The sequence below is a fragment of the Fistularia commersonii genome, chromosome 21, assembly GCF_037954325.1.
Source record: "Fistularia commersonii isolate RoL2024-O1a breed Wild chromosome 21, RoL_Fcom_v1.0, whole genome shotgun sequence".
Classification (NCBI taxonomy): Eukaryota; Metazoa; Chordata; class Actinopteri; order Syngnathiformes; family Fistulariidae; genus Fistularia; species Fistularia commersonii.
This window is the reverse complement of record NC_141304.1, coordinates 8,543,153-8,565,624: the sequence shown is the minus strand read 5'-3', so window position 1 is coordinate 8,565,624 and position 22,472 is coordinate 8,543,153. Positions and strand designations below refer to the sequence as shown.

At 37.1% G+C, this 22,472-nt stretch overlaps 1 protein-coding gene across 21 annotated transcripts in view; it reads right to left on the bottom strand.

The window, feature by feature from the left end:
• Positions 1-6,173: 6,173 nt before the first annotated feature.
• The window catches only part of plekha6 (pleckstrin homology domain containing A6), an 84,373-nt gene continuing 68,074 nt past the window's right edge, over positions 6,174-22,472 (bottom strand). For 13 of the 21 annotated variants that reach the window (XM_086168594.1, XM_086168598.1, XM_086168593.1 and 10 more), the window contains 14 exons: positions 21,795-21,875; positions 21,247-21,396; positions 20,594-20,689; positions 20,208-20,319; positions 19,529-19,668; positions 16,235-16,402; positions 15,496-15,571; positions 15,073-15,176; positions 13,455-13,613; positions 12,942-13,097; positions 12,365-12,498; positions 11,457-11,605; positions 10,719-10,826; positions 6,174-9,471 (listed from right to left, as the gene is read on the bottom strand). In XM_086168594.1, the coding sequence (XP_086024720.1) occupies positions 10,729-10,826; positions 11,457-11,605; positions 12,365-12,498; positions 12,942-13,097; positions 13,455-13,613; positions 15,073-15,176; positions 15,496-15,571; positions 16,235-16,402; positions 19,529-19,668; positions 20,208-20,319; positions 20,594-20,689; positions 21,247-21,396; positions 21,795-21,875 (1,623 nt within the window). In that variant the 3' untranslated portion in view covers positions 6,174-9,471; positions 10,719-10,728. Of the gene's footprint in view, positions 9,472-10,718; positions 10,827-11,456; positions 11,606-12,364; positions 12,499-12,941; positions 13,098-13,454; positions 13,614-15,072; positions 15,177-15,495; positions 15,572-16,234; positions 16,403-19,528; positions 19,669-20,207; positions 20,320-20,593; positions 20,690-21,246; positions 21,397-21,794; positions 21,876-22,472 lie in introns of those variants that run through there. The other 8 variants (XM_086168602.1, XM_086168596.1, XM_086168601.1 and 5 more) reach the window with 4 other exon arrangements.

Here is a 22,472-nt window from a genome sequence, read left to right as displayed (position 1 = left end):
TCACTCAAATGTGAACTTTGTGCGCTGATCGCATCAGTATGTTAGTTGAAGATTAACTTGAGCCAACTCTGTCACACAAATACTTGTATATACAGCCTTAGCAGTGAAAGCAGGAAGTAGAATAGTGGTACTCAATTAGAGGGCCAACAACATTAATGATGTCATCAGATACTCCAGGGCCACCTTGACAGTTATGTCAGTTATATATATATGTATATATATATATATATATATATATATATATATATGTATATTTAGAGAGAGAGAGAGAGAGAGAGAGACATTCACATATGAATGAAACAAAACTACCATATATCACTCCTGTGCTCCCAAATGGTTTTTAACGAATATTATCTCATCTTTTGATGTTTCGCTTATATCCAAAGTGTTCCAATCATAACCAATGCATCATTCATTGCCTATATCACTTATCCAGAACTCAAGGTGGTTGGAGCCCATCCTATCTTTCATTCAGTGACGTGCAGGGCTCAACAAGGGCCAGTTGCCAGTCTATCACAAAGCCGTATATAGAGACAAACGAAAGTCAGTCACTTATTCACACACCTGGGGAATTTAGGTTCTTCAAGCTATGTGTTAACTATATCTTTTGGATTACTATTCATTATTATTATGATTATTATTAGTATAATTATTATATTATTGTTGTTGTTGCTGTTGTTGCTGCTGATGTTATGTTCCTGCTCCTCAAGAATGTTTCATGTAAACTTAACTCTCTTTAAACAAAATTTTATATTTGTGACAGTTTTGCACAAGAATGTTGGTTAAAATGTTAAATCAGTTCGTTAAATATAGAACTGAAATACGATCAATGGCAGCATCAAAAGGGATCCGTCTTGTGTGGATATAAGAACGTACATCGAACATCTATTAATATAGTTTCAGTACTGCTTATACTGCTTGCACAGTCAATGATAAGGTGAGAACTGTGGATTCATATATTAAATAACATTCATGACTTTTTAAGGTCAAGCCAATTTGTGGAAACCGTTTTTTTATCTATTCACTCCTTGGGTGGTTATTTTGGATGGACCTCTGACTGCTGCCACTGGAAATCATATGCTTCTCTTGTGTATGGTACATAATACCCTGGATCTGCCTGTTATCATTACAGTGGTTTGACACAGAGACTCAATGTAGTTGTGTTTCCAGTAGTTTTGAAGACTTGGCAGCAAAAATAACGCTGAAAATGAGGAGGCCAGGGATTTTTTTTTTTCTCATTGTATCCAAGGACAGATAAAAACTGGATAGGTCCAGAAACCTAAAGCAGGGGAGAATGACTCATGTGCAGGGATTACTCTGGGAGGCCAGAAAAAAATACCAGTTATAGTTTTTAATAAAGTCTTGAAACAGCAGACATCCCAAAGAGGAAGAGACAGTTGAGAAGAAGTCCAATAATAGCAAGTGACTAAAAACAAGACTTTCTGACGTTATGAGAAAAAAGCCAGCAGGACATTGACATCAACAAACTAAGAGCGACATTCAAGCTTAAAACTAGGAAAACACTCAGCAAGTAAACGATGTATTAGCATCACCATGGGACGAACCATAAACTAGACAGATGTGAAATATATTTGAGTGAGGAGGCTAATGGAAAAGTGTGAACATCGAAAAAAGAAGAAAAAAAACAAATGAATGGTGTTTTAGAATCTTTGCAAAATATCAGAAAAGTAAGATTTTTGTATAATTATAAAGGAATATTTGCCATTAGCTGTGTATGTCCAACCATCGAATGTAGACTTGCACAGTTGTGCGGTGGGTTGCGTTTCCACCACACATCACAAAAGACCCTGGTTGGATTCCCACAGGGAGTTTGTATGCCCTCACCATGTCTACATGTGTTTCCTTCATGTTCTCAGCTTTCCTACCCAAGTCCAAAAATATGCAGGAGGCCAATTGGGGTAAATTGAAAAAATTGCAGAGCGACCTTGAGTGCAGCATAATAGGTAGATTGATGGATGGTATGTATGTATTTATGTATGTATGCATTCAATAATGTACAGGGCAAGATGTAACTGTCCCTATCCCTGTGTAAAACACATCTAGAAGGCCAACTCAGATTATAAACAAGCTAACAAGCAAAACAAACAACAAGTAAGCTACCAGCAAGCTAACAACCTAACAATCAATATACGATCACCAACTACCTACTCTAGCCAACAGCAGTCTGAAGCATCTCATTGCAGATTTCAAGTGGGAACCTTCCTTCACCGATGTTTCTCTAAGTTAGGCCCACAGAAACTCAAGAAGGCATAATGGTGAAATCCAGTATCCTAGAAAGCCCCCTTCATGCAACATAGCTGATCTATAAGCAAACAATCCTACGTTAGTGACCTCCCCAGCTACAATGCTTCCTCCTAATCCACAACCATTCACTTGCTTGTTCTGCTGCCAGACACAAGTTTCAGGCACCAACTTCGAATACTCGTCTAATTGAGTTGGGCATTCGTGGTCGGAGCCTGAAACTTATGGCAACCCGCCTCTACTGGCCTGAGCCCTCCAACTTTGCATGTCATATATACACATTATATGGCAGCGTCTTAAGAGTGTATTTCTAAAAAAGGCTATGGTTCATGAAAAGTTCCCTAAAACATGAGATTACTCAGAAGAATAATCAGTCATAAAGGATCTATCTGCATCTGCATGCTTTTTTGACGTGGAATGTGTGACTGCAAGAGGAAGTTGAAAGTGAACCTCCTTTGGTAGAATTTGGGAGGCATGAAGCTGCTGAAAAGTGATAATGGACAGAGCACAGAGAAAACACTATAGTCAACACGAGGACCGTGCCAAAATCATCAAAGGAATGCAATACCTTTTATATGTTTATTTCAACAGCAATTACTTTACGGCTCGGCTATCATCTTTAGACAAATGGTTCCATTCATTTCACCGTTGTCATTTTTCATGATACCTGGTACCTATAAAATTGTAGAAACAAAAGGCAGACTGGTATCTTCACAAGGAGATGTGAAAATGTGTTTCGTTTAAAAAAAAAAGATTGGTGTGGGGTTTGGTCCTGTTTCTCATCCATCACAATAAGATATTAACAACAATTTTTCTGTTCAGTGAACCTGAGCATCGCCAACAAATAGCAAAATCTTTGCAGATATCACTTGATTTGTACAGTAAGGGGGAAAAAGCAGTCCTCAACTATCATGCCTAGGGTCTCTGTCTTCTGTAAGCCAATATCAGGAATGTTGAAACTATGATTACATGATAGTACTATACTGAACAGTAATTCTTCAGTGCTTTTTAGCAATAGTGTTACCTTTTGGAACTGTTTATCTTTGCATCTATAAGTTTAATGATAAATTTATAACAAAATAAATACATATAAAAGATAAGGAGTTAACTTCTGGAATGATAAATCATAAACGGCATGTGAAATTAACATGTTCTGATATCCACCCTAAGACAGACATACACACACACACACACACACACACACACAGACACACAGACACACACACACACACACACACACACACACACCAGATCCACCCAGCAAAACTTCCAGAGAGACCCACATCCCCAGCCAGGCCCCAGCAACTACCATCCAGGCCTCAGCCCAAGTGAAATGATTTGTTTCTTTTGATTTACACAATCTACATATAAGCTTAACAAATGCTATCCCTATCTATTCCTATGCAAACTTAAGTTGAGTCCAGTGGCAACTTTAAGATTTGACAACAATCGCTTCAGATTGTTGTTTGGATCAGCAACATTTCTATTGTTTTAGGAATATCATTATTTCTTCTTCTTTCGGCTTTTCCCTTAAGGCGTCGCCACAGCGAATCAACTTTCTCCATTTATCCCTATTCTCCGTATCCTCCTCTCTCACACCAACTACCTTCAGATCCTCTCTCACTACGTCCATAAATCTTCTCTTTGGTCTTCCTCGAGACTTCTTGCCTGGCAGCTCCAATTCCAGCATCCGTCTACCAGTATATTCACTATCACTCCTATGTACATGACCGAACCATCTCAGTCTGGCCTCTCTGACCTTCTCTCCAAAACATCTAACATGTGCTGTTCCTCTGAGACTCATTCCTCATCCTATCCATCCTGGTCACTCCCAGAGAACCTCAACATCTTCATCTCTGCAACCTCTAGTGCTGCCTCCTGTCTTTTCATCATTGTAACAGTTTCTAGTCCATACATCATCGCTGGCCTCACCAGTCTTGTACACCTTTCCTTTTATTCTAGCCGATAGTCTTCTATCACATAGTACCCGACACTTTTCTCCACCCATTCCAACCTGCTTGGACCCGTCTCTTCACCTCTTTTCCACACTCTCCGTTGCTCTGGACTGTTGACCCTAAGTACCTGAAATCCTCCAGCTTCTTGATCTCCACTCCCTGTAGCCTCACCGTTCCACCCGAGTTCCTCTCATTCACACACATATATTCTGTCTTGCTGCGACTAACTTTCATTCCTCTCCTTTCCAGAGCATACCTCCACCTCTCTAGATTTTCCTCTACCTGTTGTCTGCTCTCACTACAAGTCACAATGTCATCCGCAAACATCATGGTCCATGGGGAGAATATCATTATTTATTCATAAAATATTTATTCTTTTTTTCTTAGTTCCTTGACATGGTATGAATGAACTGGGAAAAAAAAATAACTTAAAAAATAAAACATTAAACGTGAATCTCGAAGATGTCTGTTAAGAAGAGACATTGAACACATGAAGGTTGAAGGTGCATAAGGATGTCGTTTATATGTTAAAGTTGGTTGCGATTGTATGGAGCAAAGTGGAATTACTCCTAAACAAACACGCAATCACACTCACACACTTATGAATGCTTTTCAGACTATTTTTCAGGAGAGGGAAGACCACTGTCATCACAAATATTAAGACAAAGATTTCAATAGGCCGTACAAAAAAGTGATTTAAAATAAGTTTTGTAACTACGCAAATTAAGGATGACAAATACAGTTTTTCTTTGTTTTTTCACTTTATTAAGACATAGCTTGATAAAACAAAGACTGTAGAGTAACTTTAGGGAGCCTATTGTGAATGAGTGGGATGAACAGGTCACCTCAGTAGTCTCAGTATTTTTGGCAGTGAAATTCATCATCACCATGCAGATTAAAAGAACAGCAGTGTTTATATAATGTACGCACACAGAAAAACAGAATTTCGTTCTCCAAAATAGTGTAGTGAATTCAGAAGCATCTAATGAAGGACATTTTTATACATTCACTTTATTGCAAGGTTTTCTGAAAGCAAGCATTTTTTTATTTTTTTCATTTATTTATTTATTTTTATTTGATTTTCTGTTTTTATATTTGCATAGTTCAAGCAGTTTGCCATTTTTCCCTCAACGTAGCAGTGTTTATAAGTGATTAGATGCTACAATCTAACAGATATCTATAACAGTATTTACAGAGACTGATGTCTTATATGTTCTCATTTTTACCAGCAACAAATGCTACATCTTGTGTTAAATGTTGGACACGCTCAATGGGTGTCATTTCTTAACACATCAGAATCCAATTAGTCTAAAAATATCTTTGTTCTACTCAAACATTCCAAAAGAGCAGTTAAATAAAACAGTCTTGTTTGTGGAAAAAAGTTGAGTACATGTAAAAAACTGCATCTTACAACTCTTCATTGAATATCCGTACATTTAAAAAAATATGTAAGTCCTCTTTTCAACATATTCCCTTTCTTAAAAAAAAAACAACAAACAAACCTGAAACCAAGAAATAAGCATTTTCATGTGACATTGAACTAGTTTTACTTAACTATTTTTAGCTTGAGTCTTACTGTGTCAAAATCTGAGTAACTTGTTTTGTTTTGTTTTATTTTGCTTTGTTTTAACAATGACAGGTCACTTGAACATTGCAGTGCAGGGGAGCAACAGAAATATAATGGATAGATACATATACTATACACATGATAAAATCGTTTGTGTGTGTGTGTGTGTGTGTGAGAGTGCATGCGTGCCTGTCTGCTTGCTCAAAAACATTGCTTTTGTTAATGTTTTTTGGATTGTTAGTTTTGTTTTTTCTTCCTGCTAGGATGAGATAGATTGGAGAAAACAATAAATAAAGATACATCATTCGCTGTATTTTTTGTCATTTCCAATGACACAGAAAGCACTTGATTTCTAAGTTATACTTATTCAGTAAATATGTTTGAAACAATTTTTCTTTTTTTTGTTTGCTTTTATTTGAAAAATTATTACATTTCATTTTTTTTTATTTTAATTAATTATCTTTTTTTGTGTATTTTGGGTTTCAGCTGACCTGAACCGATCCTTTCGTAATCCTTTTATTAGATTACACCATAATTATCAAAATGTTTCAACCAGTGCAATGATCAGTAAAATCACATCTTCCAGATTCTGGAACATCTCTTTCCTTACATCACATAAAAAAGAAAAGAAAACAAGACAAATATCAGATATATGGCACTGTATGACTGATTGAAATGTTGTTGGAATATGATACATGGCAGTATTTTCAGGACTACATCATCAGCTAACTCATTTTTGCATGGCTGTTTCAAGCAGACTTAAATTTCTAAGGTCACTTCTATTTTCACTTGACACTTACAGCTTACCATCTATAAACACCAATCCAACATACTTAACCTACATGTGTAGACATTTACTGGGGAGCTTTAATATATAGATATGGTTCAATGATTTATGTATGAAATTGCTGTGCTTTTTTGATATGATGAATTCTCCTAAATTGCAGTGGCAGACAGCTGGATTAAAAATCCATGCTTAGCACAAATTCTCTTTATGAAAACACTTCAGGAGTTCATTAACCCGAGTTTTCATTCAGGATAATTTGGCATAATGCTACACTGCTGTGTCACTAATTACCATCAACAGCACAGTCAAAGTTTGTGTATTTATTTTAAAAAGAACAAATTGAAGTCTGATTAGAAAGAACGTACATAATTATTCTGATCGTGGACTCCCTGTTTGGCTTTGTTACGGCTTCATGACGGGAATTTTTTTGCTATTTTTCCAAATATTTTATCAGCTTTGGCAACATGTTAAATGCACATAGTTTCTGTAAGCTCAAATCACTGCTAGTTGTATACTCCTTTCAAACATTAGTCAATTCAAACAAAGGAAATTGGTTGTTGTTGTTGCAGTTCTGCTTTGAAAAGGGCAAACTTAGGGCAACTTTAGGTCTATTTTAGGCTGGTGTTATAACACTGTATGGACCCTTGGTAGCACAGCTGCAAAACCAGATTTGTAACACTTCTATACAAAAAAAAGAGCCTGTGTTCCATCAGCTAATTGATAAATCCAAAATTTATCAGTGCCAGAGGTTACAGGATAGGTAAGCATAGCCCCATAACTGACAGTATAGCTTAGCATAAACCTTTTCCCAAAAATACAACAGCAGATACAACAGACATTGGTGCACCCCTAAAGTTTGGCCATGGCTCACATTCAGTTGAGCTTTTTGATGTTTCAGAATGTCCTCTTGCTTTAACTTTATCTTTTAAATTATTACAATTTCAATATTTCTGCTCATCACTCTTCAATCTGAAGACAACATGGTTTGAATTCCCCCCCACTTGTAGCTACTATCAGTATTGTAACTGCATCTTGACATAGATGCATTTTGCAGATGTATTTCTTTCATGCCCACACAAACTGAATATCCTTGGTTGCAGGATTTACACATGGCCAATACAAAAATCATAACCATCATAACATCTTCGATAAGTGTTTAGATGCTATCTAGTAAGAATTTAATGTATTCTTGGTTCAGACAACAAAAACATGGATGTGTCAGCATAACAGGGTGGCAGACAAATCACAGACCATTTCTTGACTAGCACTGATCCCGAAAGCAATTATTTTGGAATGAAATTGTGATGTTGGTGTTGACAACAGTGTGAAACAAGTTGAAAGTGGGAAACAACAAAGTGGAAAACAACATTACCTGTTACTAATAAGTCTATAGAAAATTCCAGCGTGTCTTTCTTTTGGCTTGTTTGTTTTTTGTTTCGCTTTAAAATATAACTGAGCTCGGAGTAAGACTTAAAATGTGTACAGACTTGATTAGGATGTAAACTAGAGTAATGGATAGAGGTAGATCATTGGAATTTCTAATGACTCGCCTTGACTAGTCTTGCTTACCACTTTATAATGTATTTGCCTCAGTATTTATTTATATTAAAATATACATATGACCATTCCCCATCCCTGCACTGCAATGCTATTTTTTTTTTGTTCTGGAATGATAAAATGATCAAAATGAGAATGACTAATCTCTTCCATATGAGATATAACACCAGCTTAAATGATGAAAAACGCTCTATAAATGTCAAAGTAGAACAATTCATGTGTAGGGTAAAATGATTTACATGAATCTTTGTATATCAAAATATGTATCAATCCCATACTTAATAACACATTACCCCATTTACAGTATCACAACAAATGCCAGAGCAGTCTGTGTAATTAGAGTCCTCTTGTACAGGTATTGTCATGTGATCCTGCTATAGAACATCTTTGGGGGATGTCCCAGTAGTATAAACAATACTCTTCCATCCTGCATGGTCCAACTTGTTTTCTGTGGTTGGAGTTAAAAATGGTACCGTATGTAAAGCTAATATTGGCATATGTTTTGAACTGATGGTCCAGATTAATAAGACAGGACTACAATAGAGGATTGAGGTTCAGTTGAAACAAGCATCACAGTGAGATCATAGGGAAAGTAACACGCTTTTTACAAAGGGTAAGAGACTTTACTCTTGTTTCGGTCTGTTGTCAAATAGTAATAGTAAAAGTGGGCAGACTCCTAACCTTCAGTCTATCAGTATCCACTACTGCTCCAAAGGCCTGATAATGAATGGTACCTCTTATTGATATGGAGATCAGATCATAGTAAACATAGTAAACCTCCTTTAGCATTTAGTGTCAAAACACAGGTTCAGAGTCTGTCTTTCTATGAGTCTCCTCCTTCCTTGTCCATCTTTATCACATTCATCTTCACCATTACCAAATCCATGTCTTCATTCCCTCTTCTGTTTCCAGAGTAGGCCATTCATATGAAGTTCTCAACTGTGAACTAAACAACAACAAAACCCAATGACAGTTTGTCACTGTGAGTTTAAGAATGTTGTCATTATAGTTCCTAGATAATCTCTAATTGATAGATTATATCCTGAGCTAAATTACATCAAAATGTGACACCCCCTGAAGCTGGTAAGAGATCTGGACCCTTCCTTTTTGCCACTTGGTTGACTTGGAGTATGGGCAAGTGATTTTTGTCTTTTTAGCTTCCTTCTGGATTTCAAACGTTCTTGGTCCTCAAAGGAAGCTACTTTAATAGGTCTTCGTGCTTTTGTTGAACTGGGTGCTAAAATAAAAATAGTCATTTTTTTGAGGTTGCGTTCATTGTTACATTTCCCGAGCCATTCTTCAGAAAAATGAGCCGTCAAACTTGAACGCAGCCAGGGCTTGAGCTAAAGGAAACCATGAGAGAAAGACATGAAAAGAGGTATTACATATAAAAACAAACCCTTTCGTACACATATCTGTATACAGCTGGCAGAGTTGCTCAAGACTTTACTGTCAGAGGAAAGATGAGATGCAGGCAAGAATCTTTTAATGGAAAAAAAAGATCATTTTTCCCCTGACTGACAAGCACCACTGGAAGTGGGAAGCCGTAGTGAGGATATCAATTATCTTTCAGCAAAGGAAGAGTAAAATATTTGCAACATTCCATCAGCCAAATACTGCTCATCTGGTATTTGAAAATGGAAATACTGAATGTATTTATTGACAGAAAATATATATTTACATTTGAATATCAGGTGAAAACTTCTAATTTCGATTAATTAATCCAAGATACTCATGCTTGCTTTGAACATTCGAGGAGTCTGTCTTCGTCATTCCTACTTTGTGATACAGCTCTGTACTTTGTAACCCACAGTAAACCATCACATACCCGGGCCTTTGCACTAGATTAAGCTACACACTTTTGATTTGAGATGCTTTAAAAAAAAATAAAAAAACAACAATGTTGCAATCCAGCAGCCTTGCATTGTATCTGGGAGCAATTGCCATAATTTGGGGATTGTAGTGTAACAGAAGGATAGTATCTGACAGACTTTTCAATTTCCAATTTATTGTTTACCTTCCAGTTTATTATTCCACATGTGAGAACTGAGTCATAGTTGAGACAATGCCCACATTGTTACAGATTAAACTAATAATACTAAATCATTAATGAATAACGCAACTGGTTGTAATAGCTGGATTTTACTACCTGCTACTCCTCCTATTTACGCTGTTAATTGAAACGATACAAAGAACCACCTAAATGACCTCAAATAAGTTGCGGATCCCATCCCAAATTTGTTTCACAAGCTACAAAAAATTGAAATGTGTAACATGTTATGAAATTCTTTTATCCCCTATTATGGTCCAAACAGCTCTATTTTCTGAAGTTCTACATTCCTAGTTTTTCTCCATCAATGTCTTGTGTGTATGTTTCAGATATAAAACCCAAAATAATGCAAAAAAAAAAGTTAAAGTTGCTTCTGTCATTTTGTTTTTGTCCTTTTTTTCCCCTACATGGTTGGTATAATCATAATTCAATTACAAGTTGATTTGGGGTACCTCAGGAGTGTAAAAAAAAAAAAAAAGGGTCTAACATGGACGGAACAAAGGGAGGTGGATATGATGTGTTTGGTAAACAGACACTCACCTGGTCTGTCTTAGGCCTTCATGATGTGGGCAGAGTTGGGGAAGTCAGCAGTGGAAGGGGGAGGGACCAGACTGGTTGGGGAGTTGGGAGGACTGGGGGCACACTGGGCTGGTGTGAGATGGAGGGAGGAGTGGACAGAGGGTAATGCAAAGCAAAAATAAAAGCCAATCAATGGGAGAAGTATAGCGAGCTATGCAGAAGTAGTGCCAGGACTCAGACATGCAACCACAAAATATTTTCCTCAAGGTTTAAGAGAACACTAGTATTTGAATCAGGTCTCAAATATACTTCTTGTGAGGGAAATTGTTGTGCAATGTTAGCATTGAAAATCAAACTGAACTTATGGGACTGTTTCACTACCTCATCTGTGGGTCAAGCTAAAACCTTTTGGCTAAACTGATAATAGATTATAATAAATCCAGTATTTATTTTGAAACTGTATTTCTTTCAATTTTTGACAGAAATACCCATGTACAATTGGCAGGTCTGTTGGCTGTGATTAGCCATTTTGATTCTTTGGGGAACGTGCAATTGTCGGTCAAAACATCAAAACAAAAAATAGGCTCACTTGTACTATCACAGCATCTTAACATGTTTTGACAACCTCAAGGATTTCTAGGTCAGTATATTACATCAGCTGTGAGGTAAATTACTCTAGAAGTTGTAAAAGTTTCTCTCGTGATAATGATTGTAGCTCAGGGTTACAATGAAAATGCAAATTTTTCAGGGAGCCCTTACCAGAAAGAAGGCGACTTCGACGAGAAGCCTCAGCTGCTAGAGCACATGAGATCTCAATTCGTTTCTCCTGCTCCTCCAGCTGCTGCTGAGAGCTGACAGGTGATCCAGCCTCCACTGGGCCATCAAGAAGTGGAACCATGTTCTGTAGACTGATAGATGCAAATTTCTGAAGGTTAGTAAGAATGTTGGAAAATCGATTTTTTTTTTTAATTAACTGGAAAAAAAAGGTATGATTTGTATGTACATGTTTGTAAGTAGGAAGCCATTTGTGGATATTAAATAATAGGGCTATGCAGAAATACAAATTTATATATATATATATATATATATATATATGTATATTTATCAATTTGTTTATTTATTTATCCATCTGAAGAGTCCGCTGTCAGATGTTATAAATATGGGACTAAACACTGAGACGCTTTGAAATCATGGCTGGCCATCTGGGACATATCCAACCGGTGGTTGTTAACAAAAACATGCTGGAAAAAGTGAGCTCCCTCAAATTCCTAAACAATAAAATCATTTCTTACTAGAAAACACTCAGTAGTCTAGCCTAAAAAAAACATGACAAAAAGTGTAATGGTGCAGTTCTCCAGAGCTGAGAACGGAACACACCGTTTTAGTGTCATTGTCAAAATGCCATAATTCTATGGACAGTGTCAAAAGTAATTGTCTCTGAATATCCGTCCATGTCTGTATAATACCACATTCTAATTTAGTGGCAGTCCTTCATTAGTCTGAGATCTTACATGCTTCATTGACTTAAAGCTCTTGCATACTGCTATGTGGACCCTACTTGTGTCATAGTAGATGTGTTACATGAGTAACAGGAGTGATTTTGTTACATGTCGAATTTTCAAAAATTAAATTTTGAATAAAAAACCTGCATGAAAAATTGGACCTACTTTGATTTGGCAATAAGTGTCTTGATCCGTTCCAGTTTTTTCTGTTTTTCCTTTTGTTCCTCAGGGCTGAGAGGAGTGTTATCCTCCACTTCCATGTAACGCTCTGGAATCAAAACCTTTTCAGGAGCCATCAGCTATCAGAGTGGATCATTTTAAAAAAAAGAAATAGAAGTTGCATATCAATATACATAAAGTGAACACAAAATTAAATATCTGTGACAATTAAATCATGTATGCCATTGATTGTGATCTTACATAAATTATAAGCTACTAATCAATTAGCTGCCATTAAGAGGTTGCTAAATTTTAAAATCATTGTAAAATCATAAATTGCAAATCATCTGTAGAATTAGCTGTGCTATGTTCTTTAATTTTTCTGATGGGGTTCGGGTTTCAAAGTGTTCTATCATTTAAATAAATCAAATTTACTAATTTTCTTTTTTACAATTCTCAGCTTTTTAAAACTCAAGACAGTTTTCCCTGGTGTTAATAAACATAACTACATCCTGAAATTTTGGCAATGATCTGATAAATGATCTGACCAAATAATGACACAGTATCAGCAAGTTACAGTCACCTCTTTGCCAATGTCCACAACATAGTGTTCAGGTTCAACCTGGGAGCGTCTTAGGCGAGCAATCTCCTCCCGTGGCGATTCCAGGCCTTGACCTCGAACTGCTGCCTCCAGATCTTTAATGTCGATCTCATGGGCTGTCACACGCCGACGAACCTGCTTACATCATTAATGGGAAAATTTTAAGTTTTAAATCCAAATAATGGACCTAAACACATTAAAAGACTCTGTATTGTGTATTTGATTTAACCCATTTTTGGTAATGCATTTCAATTAACTTAATACACAGATATTACACTTGGATTTGGATAATTCCTTCCTTGACATCATTACGCACGATACCCTAACAACACACTCTGGATGTCCTAACTGCACAATTTCAAATCTGCGTCACACTAAGGTAATTGTAGAATAAGAAGCACTGTATTTTTTTATTTTTTTTTAACCAATCATTTCAATCTTTTTGGTCCAGAAACCTGTGCAAAATATACACTTCTTCTTTATGAAGTAACATACCACCCTGTAGCTGGCTGGTGACTGTCCACCTGAAAGATTTAGACTCCGCCTCTTGTCCCTCATAGAGCTGCTCTGGTTGCGACGGATTCGCTCATTTTGCTCCTCCACACTCATCTTGGACTTCACTTCTGCAGGGAACACAGCACTCTTTGGACGCTCCTGGTGCGCAAAAATGTGATTAGAGTAAATCAGTGGTTCTACAGATACTCTGCAACTACATCTTTGCGGTGATCAGTCATTAAATGCATATAACGATTAAAGTGATTTTCTTTCTGATGGGCCCGTATAGTGCTTGACTTTGATGAACGTTATCGTCCTGTTGCCTTATTATCGTGAAATAGGAAAACATGCTGCAGTGAATAATGATGGCCCTGGTTATAATAATAACGATAGGACAATACATAACTATTCTTGTGATAAGAAGCACTCTGGAAGTTTGAATACAGTTGCAGAACTAACACTCGGAATTTTAACAAAAAAAGTAAATACCACTTTTATCATGGAAGGCATTATGCGGTGATGCCGTTTTCCCAAAAGTACATGAACCCTTGTTCAGACCAAATGGAAAACCCACATGGCTTTGTGGCTACCTTTTATTAGGGAGAAACTATGAACAAGTCCGGGAAACAATTACCTACTCAAATTAAATTACAACAAATTTCAATCAACAGGGTTTATTTGTTTATCCCCTTGTTTCCCTCTATAACTCAATTCCTCAATAAGTCCCACATAAGAAAGAATCGATGTGTCATGGAATTTTACACCTGATTTCAACTAAATGAGTATAAATCAGAGTAAGTCTGAAAGCAATGCAAAATACATCCATCCATCAGGTGCTGCATGTTTTTGGAGCGTGGGAGGTCAAAGGTGCAGACAACAACTCCAACTGCCAACTCCACATAGAAAGGTACCGTTTGGAATCAACCTGGCTGAACAGCTAACCACTGCGCCACCATGCTGCCCCACTTTAGGACATGTTCCCAATGTTACTGTCTTGTACACTCTCACAGACAAAAGTATAACAGATCAAGTAAAAAATACTGAATGAAATTGTCTATTCACTCCAAATTCTTATTTTCCATTTTTATCACATATGTTTGTTAATCACAATACGATGTCCGTAAGTTTAGTTGAGGTCCAAGTTTGTGTGATTTCAAGCACAAGCAATGGAGTCCTGAACTAAATATATGCCAATTAACAAAGATTTGAAAATTGTTACTAAATGTAATTATTAAGCATGTGAATCACATTAATTACTTCTCTAATCAAAAAAAAAGAAAAATAACTAAGTGAATAAATGAAGTGGCCTACAATGTAATAATGATCAATTCAGTCTTGTTTACCAGTATTACTTTGCACTACAGTTGATCTCCTCGTGAAAAGTCTTCCATACATTGACTATTTTTTTATTAGCATTGCAGTATCGAAATAATATCCTGGTTTAGCATGTGTTTTATGTCAAACGAAAAGGTCACATTTCTTACTTCATTTTTTTTTTTTTTATTTGATGATCACTTCTTATGTTGTCTTCCTTTGAAACTTTAAAGTAACACCATTTTATTAGCTGTGGTTTGAAAAACATTTAAGAATGATTTTGATGCAGATTAGTCTAACATACCCGTGATATTCCATTAGGCACTCTACCATCATGTCGGGAGATTACAGCAGAGATGCTATGTGCTTCATCTGCAGGTGACTTGGTTCTTGGAGGAACAATGCCAACTGAAGAAAAACATAAAATATGATTTAAACCGTGGGAACACACAAGAAGACACTTTCTCAAAGCTGACTTTGTAAAGCGGTGTATGTTTGCACCTTGTCTTGGTCGATTAAATGCTTCAAAACACAGAATACATAATTGGATAACAGAAGTTCTTTTATGTGCAGTTTACAAATGTCAAAAGAAATGCCACTGGTTTAATCTTTGACCTGTAAGCCTCTGTAAGCCAATCTAAGAGTTCAAGTGCAAATCATCATCAGCTGCGAAAGGGTCTGTAACATGACTTATTACATTGAAAATGGAATGATATTGTCACCATACCTTTATTTATGGAGGATTGCCTGTCCTGTACCTGGTCCTGCACATCACAGATAATATTCTGATTTCCAAACTTGGACTGCAAAAGAATTTTTTCAGGTAAATGACAGTGAACTTGAAGCATTCTGTGACTCCAAAATGAGTGCTTGATCACTCCAGCTTATGACAGTAAATGTTCAGCAAGGTATCATTTCATTTCTGAATCCATCCAAAGCAACAAAATTCACAGTCACTTGATTTTACTTCCTGGTGTGACTAACCCTTTACAAACCCATCACTTTTCCAAGAGGGTTAAATTTATTATGAATATTGAATTAGAATGGAAATACAGTATAAATGTGTCTTCTGCAACATAGTACTAAATGAAATGGCGAGTTTGTCAGAATGGGGGCCTGAATGGTTATATGTTTATTGTTTTGAAGTGACATTTACTGTCAATCAGCTTCAGCATGATGCAGCATGCTTTTATGGTAGACATAGCAAATAAATAAACACATAAAGAAAGATAAGCAGAATGGTTATTAGCATGTTTCTGGTGGGGTTATTTTGAGACACGAGAGTATGTAAGGAGAAAATGAGTGGAGCAAGGTAGTTCTAAACAGAGGAATATCATCAGATTTGGTAGAATGAAAGGTTTGTTGTATTCTACACTGGTAAGACTCATTTGCTAAAGGGTGATCCTGGACAGTAGAATGGATTGGGTGGAACTAGGGCAGGACGGGGGGCAGAAATACCGAAATACCTTTCTGATGTGAGAATCTTCACCATCAAGATAATCATCATCGATGCCCAAGCTGCGTAGCCAGGTGGTGCTGTCAAAGGGCAGGGGAGGGATAGAAGGAGGGAAGGTGGAGGAGGGCTCTAAAGGGTAATAGGACTTAGGGAGCGGGGGCCTTGGGGGAACACTTTCCTAGATCACCATATGGGCAGGAGAGAAGGAAGAGGGAAAAGTAGAAAGGTAAAAGGGGTAGAGGAAAGACAGACTGCTGCACATCAGGAATGATTACAAGCCAGGCAATGCAGAGCAGAAAGGACTCATGGGAGTGATTCTTTGGAATGAGGTCTTGATCCCAAGTAAGGGAATTAGATGTCAGCATCCTCTAGTGGCCTACAGTGAATTATTATATTCACATAGTCCATGAAAAGGTAGTAAAATAGCACATTTAAACTGTCAATCGGAAAGTCATTTTTCCAAGTAGATCACACAAATGGAGGAAAAGACCGCAAACTCTTAACACTGCATTATATGGTGGTGACACAAAACCACGGTTGCATTCCAGCACCACAGACACAGCGCAGATGGAAAGTCAATTAAAGACTTTGCAGACAAACAAATCTGGTATTTTATTGTCATTCTCAAACAAAGTTTCTCGGAATTACAATTTTCAAGTGGAAAATAGTGTTTTATGATGTGTCAATATGGCTAAGTTTGGTTAGGGATAAAAAAAAGAAAACTTGGTTAAGTACGATAACAAAAAGTCAAAAAAATAAATTGGTGTGGGTATGGTTTGGAAAAATTAAGACTCAAATGCCCTTGGACTATTGCAAAGCTCAACGCTTGTTGGAACTGATCTGTATCCTGACCATGCCTCATTATATTTATGGAATATATGTTGCTCCATATTGTATTAGATTACGCTATGTTCTGTAAGTTCCAACGGCTGTCTTTATTACTGCTGGATTATACATTATTACTTCAGGCAGTATAACAAGACAAGCGTCGTTTATAAGTAGTGCAAGCCTAAAAAGACCTGATTGTTCATCAAACAAAGTCAGAAAAGCAGAGGGTGACCTTGTTAACATGCATGAACATGCAGATTTCATCTATGCATATATGTGTGTCACTCAAGGCACACTGGTTAACCTTCTCCAGGCAGATGTTGCAGATTTGCGACAGCTAAATGCTACTTAGCTAATTACGCCACAACTTAATTTGAGCCTGAGAGGGTTAAATGCATTTCATTGAACTTATACATTAGATCCAACTCAACCCAGTCCTTTGCCAACTGTCTGATTTTATCCTTGTAATTTGTGTATTCAATATTGCAAATGTTGTTGTCTGGCTGTTATGGTACATGCTGCTGGAATGTCAAAGATGAGCTAAATGCGAATAAAATAAGTGTAAAATGTTATGAAATAGGCTATTTGATATTCAATCCAATTCCAATAGATCTTTTTTTTTTCTTGACTATTGTGGTTCAATCTATCTGTAAGAATACAGATGTCAAGAAAACCGTGAGCCAAGTTTGGGCAATTAATTTGAGGCAAAAAACAGTGTAGATCTACTTTGTGCTGAGCCTATTGGTGCAGTTTCATGATGTTAAAGTACCTCCATACCATTTTTCTTATAAATGCAACACCTGTAGTTTTTATGCACAAAGAGGAACTGCATTGTCTCATTGAATTTCCCAAAAGTAGTCAAAATGTGAATTTTCCCAAAGTTAAGTCATAAAATACAAATGTACATGAGTAAAAATGATGAGTTTTCACTGCGGGAAACTTATGATATTTTACTGGACAGGACTCAGCTGATTTGCATACTTATACTGGATAGTCAGAGGAGGTCAGTAAACCAGATAATATAGATAATCAAATCATTGAGAACTCAAAACTATAAAAAACAAAAGTATTTAAACTTATATCTTGATTTTAAGAGCCACCACAAATGAAAAATTCTGTGTATTTGCATATTTCATTTCCCTTTCAATTGAAAGTGTTTGGAAGGATGGAATAATGCCTCTGTTCTTCACACACACACACACACACACACACGCACACACACACACGCACACACACACACACACACACACACACACACACACACACACACACACACACACACACACACACACACACACACACACACACACACACACACATTTATTTTGATCTATTAATGTTTCTAATCTAGTATTCTAGCTAAGTGAATGTAGGGGTTGTTATCATTCTTATCTGTTGTTTGGAGATTAGATGATCATTTATTTTCAAGGCCACTTGTCAGTACGCAGCTTTTGAAATTGGTGACCAAAAATAAATTACCATTTAATGCAAAATATTACCATCAAGCTTAATTAGAAATTTGAAAAATGGATACAAATAAGAACATTATATCGTAAACACAAAATGTAATAGACTAAAGATGGGTCTGCATGAACACCTTATCAGACTGTTTACTAGCTGACTCAGACTTTGTGATGACAAAGATGTTTGGATCTATTTTCATTTCTTTATCATATGCATAAGTGACCATTCTTGAATGTGATAATGAGGCTGGGCGATGTTGCTCAGGGGAATCAGGGCTAATGCTTCTAAAACATGGGAATGACTTCTTATAAAGGTCACAGCTGTTATCTGATGACAATAAATTAGACTGATATACATCCTGGAAGAGCAGGATCTGGGATTCAGGCAATGAGAAGCGTCTGTCAATGAAAAAGCCATCACAGTGTTCTGCTGACACCTGACGTGGATTGATCTGATCAGGAAACACATCTTTTCTCAGGCCAATCTTTACTTCTTGGCTGCAAATGTTTGAGGTCAACCAGCTAATGTCCTGTAGGTGAAAATGAGTTTGGACAGTGTCTGAATGCTTATTAGTATGGTTAGAGTCCTGACATTGTACTTGGAGATAGCTGATCTGTTCTCCTGTGTTGCCTTTGGTTTGATTTATAACTTCGTCAAAGTTCGATTTGATTCTGCTCTTAATGTTTTGATCTGTTTCTTCTATCACAGTATCTAATCTACCCAAAGACTCCTTAAGGCTCTGTAAACCAGGGGAGGGCTGGGTCAAGGTGTATTCAGAGGTTTCACAACTATTGATATCATCTGCAACCAAGCTCATGTCAGGCTCCCTGTAGCTTCTGGGTCTAGACCTCGGCTTGGGGTCAGATTTGAAATGAGGCACTACACAGGATTTGGGACGGGGCTTCAGAAATGATTTTCTACACACTTCAGGGCTAGGTCTTAAGTTTGAGAATGGGCTTGCACTACGTTTTGGATCAGGGCTGGCTCCCAGCTGGATGTGTCCAGTGCTTACCTCCGGGCCCAGCTGTTTAGTGGGCGAGGCCTGGGAGCCGGGCACTGGGGAGAAAGGGCTGAGTGGGCTGGTGAGGCTTACTGAGCTCAGGGGACTGGCTGGACTATTGGTGCTAAAAGAGCCTGATGCACCGCTGGCCACTGTGCAAGAAAAAAAAAGAAGGGGATGGGGGTGGTAGAGTGACAAATTATGAATATATATATATACATATGAAAGAACAAGATTCACAAACTATTGCTCAAGATTGGATCTTCTTTTCCTTTCGGCTTTTCCCTTCAGGGTCACCACAGCAAATCAACCTTCTCCATCTAACTCTATTCTCTCTATCCTTCTGTCTTATACCATCTCATCTTTGATTGCATAACATAGTTTTTTTATGTTTGTTTTTTTATGCTGTCATATGTACACAACTACAGTATTGTATGTGACATATTCAGATCAATAGGAAAATATGCTTACTTGTTCACAAAATTACTATCTATCAAAATTACTGCAACACATTAAAATAATATACCAAAATGAGAAATAATGTTAAGTTTGTCCCTAACTAATCACGTAAAGAAAGAAATATTAACATATTATATCATGCATGACCATACGCATGACCATACGCAAACATCTTTAGTGGTAGAAACACTGGCATCTCAACAAATCATGTAATGATTCATTATTGTTTTACCTCTGTGCTTGGCTGTGTCAGTGCCTCTGGATGAGTTATTTTTGTGTAGGCCCTCCAACACATCCTGGACCCTCCAGAATTCTTTCTGAATGTGCCTTCGAACCAATTCACTCTGTAACATCAGCATGTCAAAATGAATTGAATTTTTTTAAACCAAAAATAGCAACGTTTATTCTATATCACAGTCCAAGTAAAGTTATATCGATATGAAAATATAAACAAACAAAAAAACAAACAGAAAAAAACTCAATGCTCCGACTAGAAATGTTGCATTTTCCATTGTGCTGTCATAAGGGTTTAACAGAAACATATTGCTTGGCCTCTTAAAAACAGCTTTCCACTTCCCATGTAAGTTATAGCATGGCTGTAAAGAGAAATGATCTTACCTGCATTCCTGCATTGAGCTGTTCCCATAGATCCCCATGAATGGCATGGGCCTCGTCCTCTAGCGCTTCAAACTCCATGCGAGTGGTAGTTAAACTCTAAGAGAGGCACATGTAATTGAAGCCATACTCGTCTAAGACAATACGTCTAGCAGCTGTGGCTTTCAATGGAGTGTTTCTCTCTGGACTGAATGTATCATTCTCACTCAATCATTCTTACAATATAGCATAAACACATTATTTCGGTTTTTCTACATTTATTTATTTTTAGAAACTGGTTCCTGTTTACAATATTTCTGCCACTAAATGTACTACAATGTGTGCAGATGTGCAACACTGAGTGATGAATGAGTCTCTATTGGTATATTAGATATTTACAAAACCCTGCATGGATCATAACGTCATTGTTTGAATTAATTCTCTTTTCCAGAAGTACTGTCATGTGATGTTGCTTTATCTATAGGATGACACAACATGAGATGACAAATCGATTATTAAGGTGGTATAGTAAATGACTGCATTCAGGCCGCAGTTGGAACAATTCAATCAAATGATAAATAGAGAAAAATACAAAAAAAAAGGGCTAGAACTTTCACAATTTGGAAAAAAGGAGTGTTTAGCAGTAAGCAGTCTTCATATGGGAGGGTATGTCTTACACTGGAGGCCTGTGAAAGCTCTCCTCTGATGTTGATGAGCTGGTTTTGCAAGGTTTCCTTTTTGAACCTCAGTTTCTCCATAGCCAGAGGCTGGTTATGGTACTGCTCCATTTCCTGATGAGTTGCCACCAGCGCCTCCTCAAGGCTGTCCTAGAAACAGCAGTGTTTGACAATGAAATCTGGATTTGACTTTCCACCAAATAAGCTATACGGTTGCTGCTATAGTTCCCGATAAGTATAGTTCAAAGTTTCTTTTCACTTTTAGAGCTGCCAGACTCTAATTTGAGAGTTCCGGACTGGCAACATGAGCATGGCACGTAGCCACTATTATCTCATTAAATCGTGAGTGGTCTGAAACTATACATAGACACTAACACACATGCACACACTTGTGTACACACGGACACGTCACACACTATATATAGAGATATTTAGCGTTCTGCTCATATATAACTGTACCTAGTTTATCTGTTTTTTCAATACATGTAACTAGCTCCATTTTCAAAGCACGATTAATTAGTAAAACACAGCAAAGTGCAATAATATACCTTGTCCATACGTAGTCTGTGGACAACTGCTTCATGGTCTTTCAAAACTCTGTTCTGCTCACACAGTCGACCCAGAAGTTTCTGCATCCAACAGAACAACCAGTGGTTACCAGATGTTTTTTTGAAAACAAAGGGGAGAGGTCTGTTTTATTTCATCCTATGTATATATCGTTATGTAAAGAGCTGAAATTATACGGATAATGGAGCATTGTCATCTGATTTCAAAGCTTCTTCCAAAGGTCACGGCACCAATGTAGGCAAGTTCTTAGGCATCTATATGGGAACTGTCTCACAGTTTTGTCATGTTTAAACAAGAAAGACCTTTCACCAAAGTTAAACCCCCCCCAGTGCACACATAAACACACATAAACACACAGAGGAAAGTGCACAGTTGAACATCTAGGATAGGAGCCCAACACAAAATCAAGATAAACAGACCCAGACCAACCATTGTATGCACATACATCATAATTTGGTAAGAGTATTGAGTTTGAAGTTCAGTTCAAAGCACAGTTCAGTTGTTTTCCATACTAAAATATATTAGACAGGCTGCCAGCGCACCTTTCACCAGCTGTAGTCTACTATAAAAAAGTGAATGTACATAAAAGTTAATATTGTTTTACATGACATAGAATTTAGAAGGAAGACTAGTTCACCTTTTACTTTTAGGGATTTAGA